The sequence below is a fragment of the Etheostoma spectabile genome, chromosome 14, assembly GCF_008692095.1.
Source record: "Etheostoma spectabile isolate EspeVRDwgs_2016 chromosome 14, UIUC_Espe_1.0, whole genome shotgun sequence".
Taxonomy (NCBI): Eukaryota; Metazoa; Chordata; class Actinopteri; order Perciformes; family Percidae; genus Etheostoma; species Etheostoma spectabile.
The window spans coordinates 3,944,099-3,958,277 of record NC_045746.1 but is presented as its reverse complement, the minus strand read 5'-3'; the positions used below and the strand labels follow the sequence as shown (position 1 = coordinate 3,958,277).

At 40.4% G+C, this 14,179-nt stretch overlaps 2 protein-coding genes across 7 annotated transcripts in view; both read right to left on the bottom strand.

The window, feature by feature from the left end:
* Window positions 1-14,179, bottom strand: part of hycc1 (hyccin PI4KA lipid kinase complex subunit 1) — a 24,297-nt gene that overhangs the window by 351 nt on the left and 9,767 nt on the right. For 3 of the 6 annotated variants that reach the window (XM_032535127.1, XM_032535128.1, XM_032535129.1), the window contains exons 7-11: window positions 13,144-13,239; window positions 12,398-12,514; window positions 11,863-11,950; window positions 8,935-9,097; window positions 4,041-6,228 (exon numbers count right to left, since the gene is read on the bottom strand). In XM_032535127.1, coding sequence (XP_032391018.1) covers window positions 5,717-6,228; window positions 8,935-9,097; window positions 11,863-11,950; window positions 12,398-12,514; window positions 13,144-13,239 — 976 coding nt within the window. In that variant the 3' untranslated portion in view covers window positions 4,041-5,716. Of the gene's footprint in view, window positions 1-662; window positions 670-4,040; window positions 6,229-7,510; window positions 7,855-8,934; window positions 9,098-11,862; window positions 11,951-12,397; window positions 12,515-13,143; window positions 13,240-14,179 lie in introns of those variants that run through there. The other 3 variants (XM_032535130.1, XM_032535131.1, XM_032535132.1) reach the window with 3 other exon arrangements.
* On the bottom strand, window positions 1,125-3,154 carry tomm7 (translocase of outer mitochondrial membrane 7 homolog (yeast)). Its single transcript, XM_032535188.1, has 2 exons — window positions 2,927-3,154; window positions 1,125-1,177 (listed from the first exon to the last, which is right to left on the bottom strand). The coding sequence occupies exons 1-2, from the start codon at window positions 3,027-3,029 to the stop codon at window positions 1,125-1,127; spliced, it is 156 nt and encodes a 51-aa protein (XP_032391079.1). The 5' UTR covers window positions 3,030-3,154.

Here is a 14,179-nt window from a genome sequence, read left to right as displayed (position 1 = left end):
TATGGCCACACATACCAATACTTCTCAGACATTGGACAGTAGGATTTCTGGTGGGAAGGGAAAAATAGTGTCCATTTCCTGGATTTCCAATGACAGGAGGGCCGCATGGTCTCGATGAGGTGAGGGGACCGGTTGTGTGGAGACACTCCTTAGCCCCATAGCAAACTACACAAAATTAAAAAAAATAAAGATTCAACTAGACTACTGATATTCCACAGTTCACTTAAAGAGTGCTGACGTACCATCACTGAAAGGTTTGTCATCATGTCATTTCATTTCCAGCTACCAATAGTAAAAAGTATTAAATTCACCTTACTGCATGCTTACTGCAGCTGAAAATAGCATCTCGATTAAATGGATGCTCAGGGTTTACAAGGTGTCCAAAGCTCAAAAGGTTTAGAGAAAGAGGAATTTAACTTCTTTCTATCATTATCAGTAATCATTGGGAGTAAAAAGATGAAAAAGTAAACTAGTTGATTTATTTATTACAAGCCAAATGTGCGATTCTGTCAATATGGAGAGTATTCAAAGACATTAACCTCAATAACTTAAAGAGATGTGGTGCAAAACCGGAGCTACATAGAAAGAAGAGAAACTGAGGATTATTTTAAGATATAAGATATAATATAAATATTTGTTCATGACTTGTAGATATTATTACAAGACAGGCTGTAGTTGTATGTCCAGCCATAACCATAGGTTACGGAGGTGAGGGATGATGACTGGATTGTACAATGTGTACAATCCAGTCATCGTTTTCTATGGCTTTATTTTTTTTAAATGTAGTTTTGTGCATTAGACTTTGGGTGAAGAGAGACATTTGGAAATGTCTATGAAACGTCTTGTAATTCTATGTAAACTAAAAATGACAAAAAATGTCATTACGTTTTTAATTGTTCAGTTTCCACAATCTTAATCCATACACCACAACACGTAGAACTACAGATTTTACTTTGCTGTCAGTTATTAAAACAACTTGTACACAACTAGTTGACAGTTTGGCCAGCTAAACGACTAAAAGGAAAATCCGTTCCTGTGCTGCCAAGTTTTGAAAATTCACTTATGTTACATTTTACACCATTTGGTTTGCTTCTTCTGAAAACATATGTCAGACCAATCTGTCCTTACCTCAAGACTGTGGGTTCAGGCATTCCTGGATCTGCTCCTCGTTTGAAACCTGTAAATAAAAGCCGTAAAGAAGAATTTAAGCATATTTTAGAATAGTGTCACACAGCAAAAACAATCTAGCTCATCCAAAATAAATGATTATGGCTACCTGCTGCAAGAATTACAGAAAATCAAATGGCACATAAACTATACAGTATGGCAAATAGCTTGAAATGAAATACATTGAACAATTAATACATTTAAATGATCTGTTCACCACTGGATGACCTGATGAGTCAGTAGTTGGTCAGCAGATTCACTCATGTTAAATTAAACAGCACCATTGCATCAGAGCGTGCTGACATCCATCTTTTTTTTTTTGGAAATAGAGTGAAAAGGCCTTACACACAGAAACTATATGAATTTCCTTTTACGCAACTGATTCTTATGAAAAAGACGAGAGAATAATAGAATACCTTTTTTTTCCCCCAGACCTCTCTTTTGTCAACTCAAACCAAGCCTATCACCATGTTATCTTTATTTTGTAAAATATCAAGAAAGAAAAGGAGAATTCCCATTGGCCAGAGCAGAGGTTTAAAAACCGACTATTAGATTATGATTTCCCCATATATGTAGTGTTATTCAGATGATGGTAAAACAAGTGCAATAAATTACCTTATAAAACATTTCAGAATCAGCTTTATTTGCCAGGTATGAGGCCACATATGAGGAATTTTACTTTGGAACATTGTTGCTCACAATGCACTTACACATACAAAACAACCATATATATATATATATATATATATATATATATATATATATATATATATATATATATATATATATATATATATATATACATACATACATACACACACTAATATATACATATACTCTAAACAGAAACAATTTAGAGGCAATAGTGCAATTTCTGCCCTTAAGAAATTAAATAAATTGCAAGAGAGATATGAATTAACTAAAAAATAATTTAAGGGAGTAACAAAGAAGAACGAGAGGGGAGAAAGTATGACATTAGCGTTGACGATTCCGGTATGCTGAAGTCAGAGAATATTCCTTCATAGAGGGCAACTCCATCAGCTGTGAGGTCACCCATCCAAAAACCTTAACTTCCACATCTTTGTCCATATACCACAACCAGGTATTTTTAGCACCCCAAATACATTTGAAAACAAAATACTTGAAAACAGGCATGTCTTGGACTTCTGAGAGGAACCTTTTTAAACTAACTTTACCCAGGACTTATTGCACCAGTAATTAAAGGTTAATAGTTTAGACATTTTTGGATCCAAATGGGAGCTTACACACAGTCCTTAATTTATCACAGAGAAGATAGTAACATGTCTGCTAGTATTCTTTTCGGGAAAAAAAACGTTATAACAAATGATCACCAGTTAGCTAGCCAGTGGTGCCACAGCTGGCTTTCACGAGGAGACCATGGACAGTTTCTTCCAATGCGTTTGGATTCCCTGCATTGACTTCGCAGTTCAACCACCTAATCATATGACTTTCGCTTTTTACACACACACACACACACACACACGCACGCACGCACACGCACGCACACGCACGCACACACACACACACGCGCTGTTGGGTTTAATTCACAACACATGCATTGCCTTACATACATTATATTACTTCTTCAGAGTGTAGAACAGGTCATTTAAAGTGTAACGTTACTAACGTTAGCAACCTATCCTAGGTGAATGCTAGTGTGCTAAGCTAATTTGCTAACGTTAGCGAGGCATATCTCACAAGCCCGCCGTATTCCCCCTGCTCCTTTTCGGATACTGACCGAGGTACAGCACAGTTGGGATAAAACCCCATCTGATGACAAACTGGCCGCACTGGAACAGCTGCTGCAGCCGCAGTTTGGTCTCTTTGCTCAGTTTAGCCATGTGTTTCTCCCGAACAGCGACGATGCTGCAACAAACCAAGGACAGGGAAAAGGAAGTGACGTGTTAGTCCTGGCTGTTAACCGACATCGTCACCTGTCAAAGGTCGCCATCTTGTGGATAGACCTCACATTACTGCCAACTACGGGTCTGCAGTCAGGGGTACATGTCTGCTACAGGTCACATAATGAATTTGACAAAGCTAATACTCAGTCACCAAAAGCCTCCGAATTTGAAATTATATTTATCCATATAGTTCTTTTGGACAAAACAACTGAGGAGCATTCTATGACATTGGTACTTTAATATTAGAGCATATTTTCACTTAAAGGTCCCATGACATAGTGCTCTTTATATATATCTTACTGGTCCCCTAATACCATATCTGAAGTCTCTTTCTCCAAATCCAGCTTTGGTGCAGAAATACAGCCATGATGAGCTTTTTTTAGGACGTGCCATTTCTGAGTCTGTAGGTGGGGGTGTGGCCTTGACCAACTGCCACTTTGCTCGTTTGAAAGCCATAAAAAAGTTTGAAAGCCGTTTGAAAGCCATAATGTCTCTCTCTCATGGGTGGGCCAAATTCTCTGGGCAAAGCAGAGACAGTAGAGGTAACTGTTCCTCTTATGAGGTCATAAGGGGCAAGATTCCAGATTGGCTCATCTGAGCTTTCATTTTCTCAAAGGCAGAGCAGGATACCCAGGGATCAGTTCACACCTATTGCCATTTCCAGCCACTGGGGGACCATAGGCAGGCCGGGGGAACGCATATCAATGTTTAAAAACCTCATAAAGTGACATTTTCATGGGACCTTTAAGAATATGTTGGTGTTCACTTTAGAACTGAATATCTGAAAGGGTTTCTCACTCATTGATTTTAACTATACTAAAGAAAACATCTTTCTCTAGCAATAGTGTTAAACAGCTGTCTAGTTGCTTACTAATTAACATACTAATGCCTTTATAGAAACAAAATCAGAATCCAGTAGAGACAGAAAAATATAACTGTGCACACAAGTGAAATATAGAAACACTTTATTCCAAGAAGTTGTAGCAGTAAGTTATCTTCAGACATAGAAAAGCCAAAAAACAACTTTAGTACAACAGTATGATGTAGAACAAGAGCTTACCCATTGACATTCTGTAAACCCACATACTGAAACACGATGATTGTTATTGTCCCACCAAGCTATGAACACTCGACAGCTCTAGTACACAGACAACAGAACACACTTTTGCTTGAGGGTGGGGCAGCTTGATTTAGGACCTCAAATGAAGCAGATGGGTGGTTAAATTCCTTTTTTGGTACAAGAGAATACCATGTTGTGTGACATGGTGGTAGTGGGGATGATGATGATGTAAATAACAAGGAGGGACACAGTAAACACATCACCAAACAACTACAAACAGCTGGAATAGTGGGTGGATCAAAAAAAGAGTAAAGAAGCCTTGTTGTCCTCACATACCTTCCCACAGCAGAACACACAGGAATAGTTTAAGTTACAGTTTGGGTCGAGCTTTAACAGCTTTAGTCAGGGTATCAGATTATTTTACCTCTGTGCTAGTACATAATCTCATGTCTGTGTGGTAGAAATCCATATGGAGCAAAAAAAAGCACATCTCTCTAACAGGAAAATACCACGAGTCAACCTCTCTTGCTTATTATACGAAAATATCAAAGTTGATAACAACTTGTTTGCTCTTTCAAGTGCAAAATACCATACTTAAAAATCATACACACATCGTCCCCAAAATCGAAATCATCATTTGTCAGAAGTTGGAGATTTATTTTTTGCCATCGAACAAACAGCAATTCAGAAAGGAGCAAGAGGGAAGGATATAAATATTGCTTCTCCATACTGACAACAATACTGTGCGATTGTTAACAAAAACACCCACTTTATATTTAATCATACTGGTTGATTTGTTAGTGGTCCTTTTTCTGATGTTTTAGAGAAGAATGCAGATTTTCTTTCAAAAACGGCACAGATTACTGTTGACAAAAGAAGTGTGAATGAAAGGAGTTTTTGTGCAGTTGTCCCAAAAGATAGAAAACACTGAATAGGAGAGATTTGTATTGCTATGAGAAGGGATTTTTTAAAGTAGTACCAACATTTGTTTCAACTTGGAGAATCATACCTTGTTCATTGTATCAATCAGCAGCGTTTATTCTAAAAACAATTGTACATACACACGTACAGTACACACACTCAGGCATGCTCACGGACATACTCAATATCTACCCTCTGACAAACCTGGGCAAGGTCAGGATGGATGTATGGAAAAGCCATGCAGGGCAACAAATGCCGAATAAAATACTTTTCCACAGTTTTTTTGTAATAAGTTTTAAGTGCGCCCATTTACAGACAGGCAGCTCTGTGACGGAGTGCAGTTTTGACCTGGCACATCTTCACGGCAACATTGCACTACTAAACATAAGTGAAGATGGAAGTGATATCCCTGACATGCCGCATCTATCGGTCCCAGAAGAAAGGAGCAGTGCAGCAGGTTGCTTTACAGCACAGAGAATCAAAGACGTTCAAATGGAGTGACGAGGAAACCAGCAGGAGACGGGAGTGTTTCTTCAGGAGTTTGTGATCCGTTGAAGTTGGCATGGCTTTAAGTTCCAAGTCACAGGTATAGGGTCACAGGTTCAGAGGCAAGGGGTTCATGTAGTCCGGAGTCATAACGGGTTCAAAGGTCAGTGCCAAGGTGCACGCTGAAGCTGGGAGAACGCTGCGTGTGGTTTGGCACCGGACTTAAGTACCCCTGCCCATCCTCCTGCAGGCTGCATGAATAGCGGCCAACTTCAGAAGCGGTGTGGTTGCTGGAGGGGGGGGCATTGCCGCTGGCCACTTGCTCGAATGAGCGGGAGAAGACGGCGCTGGCAGTGCGCGTCAGGCTGGTGAGAGCTCCTGCCTTGGGCACTGATTGGCTGGATGTTAGCGTCAGTCGCTTGCCAGACAGCTCTGCATTCTCGCTGGCAGCCCGGCCCGTTGTTAGTGGGCCCGCCTCCTTGTCCTTGCTGGTGCGCCCACCCAGCCAACACTTCTTCATGGCCTTGGCCCCTAGGTTCAACGTGGTAACGCTGTTGCTAATAGTAATGGTGGGTGGGGTTGTGTCAGGCCCAAACCCACCTGGCCATACCCCTTCATCCACCTCCGAAATATCCATTAGCTCATCCGGGGAACCCAGATCCACTGCGTCTATGAGACAGAAAGTGAGAGGGTGACAAAACAAGCACTGAAATGAAAAACAGGAGCATGTAGTTGAAAAAATAACCACCTCATCTGTCACCCAGCCCATCTGATCCAATCAAAATTACTATGATTAAGATGGTTTCAAAACAATATATAATGTATGCAATGTTTTTCATGTGGGGTAAAATATATAGGGCTGCATGACAGAAGAGCTCTATCAATGTCCAGCAGGTGGCGCCTTCGCCTAGGGAAGACCACAAAGGGAGAGTAGAGGAAAGCAAACAGCAAGGCACTAATAATAAGTAAACCCTAAATGCATGCATCCACAACTGTGTGAGTGGTCAACCACCCGCATATGCACAAATAGACACTTTTAATTTGATGCTATCACTTTGAACAGAACACCTGAAAAAAGCTGGTAATCAGACAGATAGGCAGGTCCTATTAACATCTTTCATGATCATCATTTAGCCTGTTCAAAACTGGTTTTTCATCAGATTTAAGTCCGGATTTTGAGCAGCTTTCGCTTCAAATAACTAAAGACCTGAATATCTTTCCTCAGCTGCTAGCTAGCAACCAGAACAAAGTAATCTATATCCAGGTACAACCCAGGAGTAATGTGTCAAGGCGTGCTCAAAGATACCCAAAAGGATCTCTTCCCAAAGGATCTCTCCCACAAAAATCCAGGAGTTAGCCTCCTAAACAACATTGTAGGAGCACAATCTCCTGGTACTTGCACAGCTAACAGAGAAAATATCTGTGCTTTGATTCAAGGTTATCAGGCCTTTTTGTTATCAGTGACCTAACCCCAGGCTTTAGAGTGACTTATTTAACAAAATACAGCTAGCAGAAAAGTTTGCAATTTTATAGTATACAGTATGTGGGTCATATTTACTGACAAATGCTCATACAACTACTTTTAAAACTGTTTCATTTGTTAGGTTTAACTGGTGTTCTGCTGCTAGGATCCACTTCATTTTGCTCACCAGAAAATGTCACATTATCTTAATTGCGTGATTCAGCCGAGTACATTTCATTGTTATTCATTTTATTAGGTTATTGATTGGTTATTCTGTTAGATCTTAAATCATTAATTTAATTTGAAGGAATCTCAGCAGGAGATCTTGATGAGGAAGCTTTAGCCACAAAGGAGAGAGTAAATGTCGTTGGATGGACAGATGAGAGGAATAGTGCAATTAGGCGAAGTGAGGATGGTGGAGACCAGAGTAAAAGGTAAAGTGGGAAGTAATCATGCAGCTTTTCAGACCACGCCTCCACACACGGTTACCTAGGTTACCCCAGGAGTGGGGCATGGGGAAGGAGGGGCAGGAATTTAGTACTGGCTCCTCCCTGTGGAGGCTGACCCAGAACCCTCATTCTCCACCATTCGCCTCACAGACTTCTGCCTCCTGACCTCCTGACCCCGCGTGCCGGAGTCATGACCTCGAGGATCCAGGCTGACCTCGGATGTGGCGCCCAACGGGTCGCAGTCGGGCTGAGCGCGGCCATCAGGGCGCGGCCGCAGGGAGTCTCCGTTGGCCATTCGCTCGCCGCTCACACCTGTCACACTGATCTCGGGAATGGCCACGCCCCCCACTGCAGCCTCACTGTCTACACTCACCTCCTGGGACTCTGGTGGATGGGTGAGCATGGAGGGTAGCAGGACAATACGTAACAATACAACAGACACAGGTGGACAGAAAGACACGTATCATGCATACATACATACATGAAAAACAAAAAGACCAGGCACACATGACCAAACAAAAGGTAATCAATGTAATGGCAGAAAAATAAAAAGATAAAATCATAGTGATCAGAACATAACACATGGTACACATCTAAGTACATGCAATATGGAGATGAATGATATGAACAAGTAATTTAAAAGGAATTGCATGTCATACCGAGTTCCCACTCACCAGTACACATTAATTAATATTTTATAGTATTTTCCTCTATCATCCGCTCATAACAAAAGCCTGAACAAGCAGCTCTGATACGGGCACCAATGAGCAGGATCCATGACATTAAAAAAGGGGTGTTAGGCTCAAGAGGAGAACTACTCATTAAACTAGCTGAAGGCTGTAATTTACCTGCCTTTTCTGTACAGAAAAGACAGCAGCTCTCTCTTTATTCTAAACCACAATGTCTCATTTGTTCTATGGCCATTTAAATATGATCCATTTTCTTTGGAACAAAGCTGAAGCTACACAAAACACAATGTGTTCAAATAAAGTGTACACACTACAACTCATCTGTATTATACTATAAATACACTACCTACTCTGTGGTTTCCTGTTTTCTCCTATCTGCCAAATTTGGTTTACAAGACAACTAACAGTTTGGACAGAAAGTCCTGGGTTTGAATGAGAAGATTCTGAAAAAAGGAGGGAGGGACACAGCACTAGCTACAGCAGCAAGGTGAGGAAGGGTGCTCTACGAGCTTATGGACTGATGAAGACTACAACAACACTTATGTACACAGTGACTGTATGACATAACATGGGAGGGTGAGTGAACAATGAAGAGATCTAAACCTCTTGCTCTCTCCTTTGGTGTTGTTCTACAACCGAACAATTGTATTTTTTTTTTACCCCGTAAAATATGGGATTACAAAATGTTTACAGAAAATGTGTGTGAGAGCTCTTCTTGTGTTTCAGTGTTCTCCCCATAGCGTCAAATGCTTTCTTCCCTGTGTATGAATCTTACCGTGTCTCTTCCAGCGGTGTCCCCTGATAGAGAGGGAGGTGACAGCATTTCGGGAGATCCTGGAGGAGGTGGGTGTGATCTCCACCTGGATACTCCGTGCACCCTCCTTGTTGTTGCTCTTCAGTGCAGCGCCGTGCAGTGACGACTTGATGGCATTACCCACCTAAGGCCAAGGAGAGGCACACGTGATGCAAGAGGTTCACAGGATTGCCCAGTGGCACTAAGCCAGTGAGGAACTAAACTGGCTTACTGACAGTTTAGCAACTGGCCCAACATGTTTTACTGGTATTCAATGTTACCTGTGGTGACTTTTTTGTGGTTAGTTTTGTCTCTCCATTCTACTACTTGTCTTGGTAGGGAGTATAGGGTAAAAAAAAAAAAAGTAAAAACTTTGAAGGGAAATAATAATGAGAAGGTTAGAAAAACCTTGAAAGGTAACAGGGCTAACACAATAAAGCAATTTTTGACATGGTAAGTTAACAGGTGATAATACTTCAAAAATAAAAAAAATATAAATCAAAAATCGATGCCAATCATTGACATATCCCAGACTGTGATATTGGACTGGAAATCCCCCATGGCATTAATCATGTAGAAACTAATTCATTTTTTGTGTTTTTTATTTTTAAATTTAAAAACATAATGGCATTATATCAAAAAGTGACATTTAATGGGTTAAAATTATGAAAATAAAAACATATTTGCTAGTTATGATCAGGTTAAACTGATGCAGGTTAAAGATTTAACTTAGTGAAAGTGGAAAATAATATTTATATAATATCTTTATAGTAGTTTATAGTATAGGGAGTGTTTTTTTTTCATCTGACACTACACAAAAAATAAAAATGCATTAAAATCAATGTTGTTACTAATCATTGACATACCCCAGACTGTGAAAAAAACGAAAATTCTCCTTCCCCACATTTTTAATACACAAAATAATAATTTTTTGTGGCATTATATAAACAATTTGTCACTCAAAGGGTTAACATTCTGAAAATGAATGAATATTTGGTAGTTATGATCAGGACTGATGAGGGTTAAAAGATTTAACTCAGTGAAAGTGGAAAATATTAATAATCTCAGGAGAACATTTTTGTCCTCTAATGACACCAGAGGACGTTTTTAGGAGTTAAGTAAGACTGAAGTCCAGATCATGTAACCAAACCAATAACATCTGAAAAATAACACATTTTATACCAGATTACTACAAAGGGATAAACCTAGGAGCTTAGCTAAAACTGACTGAGTTGCACAGACCACGTGGTGAGTGATATGAGAAAAACAATAGGCTTTGTATTCCATATAACCCTATTTCACAAGTCTTTCTATAACAACCTCTTCTCTCAGTGGCACCATTATTAGTGGCACTTGCACTAATGATCATGTAACAATTAAATACGTAACATGAGGTAGATGGCATCATAATCACAATACAATATGTCTTTTGTCAGTGAGGCTACAACACACCGGTCTCATGAGGGACACATCACCAAGATAGCAGCCACCTGAGGCCTGTACTACGAATCAAGATCAACATGCCTTGGATTTCTTTCAGTTACCCGGTTGTGGTCCTGTATAAGCTGTGTCACAGCGGTGGTTATGAACTAGTTCAATCAACCCAAGGTTTCCCAATCCAGTGACGAGCACATTCACAAAAAAGAGGCAGTGTTTGCACAGCATGACCAATCACAAACATCTACCAGAACTGCATAATTTACATCAGAAGAGCAAACTATAATTCTACATAAATATGAAGAACACAGACACAGTTTTACAAGCAAAACTCTATACAGTTGCTGTTTCCTAACCCACGAAGGAAAGCTGGCAAAAAAGATGACTTTGTAAATGTGTAAATCATACCGCTTATCAATATCACTTCCTCAATCAGGCACAAGATCTGACCATAATTATACTTGTCCTTTCAATAAAGATTGGTTGCTTTGGCATGTTATTTCATTTGCAGTGGGAAGCAATCTGAGAGCAAATAAAAATTATTAAAATATAATTCAATTGCGCGCATTGGCAACACACAGCCCAAGAAGCCGACCTATATTAAATCCTGTGGGCTAAACTCACTCAGCCAACATTTGATTATGTTTTTATATGTATTAATTTAAGGGCAAAATCACAATCATCAAACCCATCAGACTCCCATTTAAATGATCAGCGCTTTTATCAACGAAAAAACACAAATAGTCTATACGTAATTCCCTCCACTTAAAATCTATATATTTCATAAAGATACCCATCAGGGAATGTTCATTTGGTTGTCGGTCTGTAAATGTCTCCGTGCACCAGCAGATCTTCTAGGAACGGTGACACCGTTATCAACTGAGTATTGATTGGTCAGAAGGCGGTGGTTAGGTATTCAGCATTAGTTACCACAATTTAACCTGGTAACAAGTGATCCACCACTGTGATACATAAAAAACCCTGGGTTGAACCTGAAGTTACCTCAATAACGCCAAATCTGGCTTTGTAGTACAGGCCTCAGATGTGTTCTACTGCAACAAGAAAACACTGAAATAAACACACTGGACTAAACACTAAGATGTAAACCCTTCCACACAAAAAAAAAAAACATTTTAAACCCAACGCCATTCTAACTCATGTGAATCCAAAGGTTGCGTTTCATTGGAGTACACCTTGATTTGGGTAGTAATACAGCTATCTTAGGTTCAAACTGCCTGGGCCTTAAGGATTATAACTTAACAGAGCAGAGTGGAAAGCATGTAAATAATCTAGTGGGATTACATTCTGCTTGCAGTCTCTGACACACAACAGAGACCAACACAATACAGCATAGCGTGCTGTGCATGAATCAAAACCACAGGAAAGCATGTGCATCCAAATCTCTCTCTCTATCTTTCTCTCTCTCGCTCTCTCTCGCTGCTATTAAAAGAAGGAAAACAGGATTGCACCTACCAACAAGGCTTCAGGGAACAACTCTAGCTGTGCCCGATACAGAACGTCATCCAATGCTTTAGATCCCAGTTCAATCTCCCCATTACACCTATACAAAGACACAACCACATAAACAACATGTAAATACACACAACTCATGAGTCTCAGATAGAGGCCAAAGGCCCCCCTGTGGAATTTTAGACATAGTAGCACAATGCATTGTTTTTCTGAGTGAGATATACAGTCCTACTATTCCACTGACCAACAGGTGGTACTAACAAGATTTGCAGCAATGCACCAGCTGAGACAGGGAAGAAGACTGCAACCTTGTAAACATGGATGTGATCAATCATACTCAAAATGCAAAGTGAGCCGGCTTAATGATTGGCATAGCCCAAAACATAATAAGAACAAATCAAATACTGTCATAGAGATCAGACACATGGAGCAGATTTTAAGAAAACACTGAGAAATGGAAGACGTGAAAAGATAAAGCTGATCAGTGAGTCTGATCCGGTTGGTCTGGCTGTTTGTGCATGCATGTGTGTACACTCACACAGCGTAGTGTATCCCTGTGATGAGCTGAACCAGGAACTCTGACGTGACTGTCAGCCGTGTGCTAATGCCTTTGTAGCGCCGAATTTGTTGCCGTGGGTACCCGCATATACACACCCTGGACGACAACAAATGAAAACACAATAGGGGAGCTTGAATCAGTGAGGCTGATAAACCCAACAATGAGCAAATAACTGCTGGATATGAACATGCACACACATTCGCAAACACAATGCATGCTACATCATTTTATTTATTATTAATACATTTAATTATTAATGGTTTACCACATTACCCACAACATATATATATATTTTCTAAGCATAAACTGTCAATTGTTCATTATTTTTTTAACAGGGTTAATACAAATTGCAACAAAGAGGATTAAGCTAAAACTGAGGCAACACCTGTGCATTTGAAGCAAGAGGAACTGCTATATAGTTTTCACAGCTGACACACAGCAAACTGTCTAGGGGAAGCTCTGTGCTTATTAGAGCAATACTCAGCTACAGTTGGCAGATTAACATTATCAAAATCACTCAGCTGGTATGTGTGTACATTGCAGCGCTTTGCCAAATAGCAAATATCTTGGCTCTCTCTAGTAGCAAAGTCTATAAGAGGATCAGATAAGCAAGTGCTTGCAAAATAGCACCTGTGTGTGTGTGTGTGTGTGTGTGTGTGTGTGTGTGTGTGTGTGTGTGTGTGTGTGTGTGTGTGTGTGTGTGTGTGTGTGTGTGTGTGTGTTACCTGGAGCTGAGCTGGCAGAGGGACTGTAGGGAGGTGGAGGTCATGTAGCTGAGAGCAGCGTTGTAGCACAGCAGCAGGAAGGTCAGCACCTCAAATCTCAACACAAACATACCCTTAAAATAGCATGTCTACATTACAGATCAGAAATTCACAGCCACAGTTACACTTCCATCGATACCGAGGATAGAAATACAACCCAAAAAAAGAGGCATCAAAAGCATGAAATGCACATATGTGGTCAAAGTCAAAAGTTTCCACATACGTAGAAAAAGTATTGTAAAGGACAATTCCGCCGCAAAATGAACCTAGGGGTTAATAACACATTTGTACATGTTTTCATGCTAATCAATTGTGTCTCTAGCTTGAAACAAGCCAGCGCAAACCACTGATTACCTTATACTGCTAGTAGTCAGGGCATGGAGGAACCAGTCAAACCACAAACGCCGTGCAACCAGTAACCAGTAACATAGTTCAAGCACAGCGTTCGTGGTTCGACTGGTCATGACTGATTTCCAAAGATGGCGTCTGCCTGTACACACAAACGGTAATGTCTTTATAATCTATCTTCTTAATAAACTGTCTGTACACCTACAAAGTTCTCAATGCTTCAGTTAAAGGTCCCATGGCATGAACATTTCACTTTACGAGGTTTTTTAACATTACTATGCGTTCCCCTGGCCTGCCTATGGTCTCCCAGTGGTTGGAAATGGCGATAGGCGTAAACCAAGCCCTGGGTATCCTGCTTTGCCTTTGAGAAAATGAAAGCTCCGATGGGCCTATCTGAAATCTTGCTCCTTATGAGGTCATAACAGGCAAGGTTACCTCCCTTTTCTCTGCTTTGCCGGCCCAGAGAATTTGGCCCCCCTGGCCTCCACCTTACCCGCCCTCTCTCTTCCTCAAAAAGCTACAGATTCAGAAATAGCGCATACTAAGAAAAGCTCAATGTGGGACTGGCTCTAGTGGCTGTTATTCTGCACCAATGCTGAATATTGGGAAAGAGACCTCAGATATGGTATTAGGGGACCACTAAGGTCTA

Coding starts and splice junctions, on each gene's coding strand:
- tomm7 (XM_032535188.1), bottom strand. CDS start 3,029: ATGGCTAAACTGAGCAAAGAGACCAAACTGCGGCTGCAGCAGCTGTTC. Junction 1,178..2,926: donor CCCAACTGTGCTGTACCTCG/GTCAGTATCCGA, acceptor TTTTATTTACAG/GTTTCAAACGAGGAGCAGAT.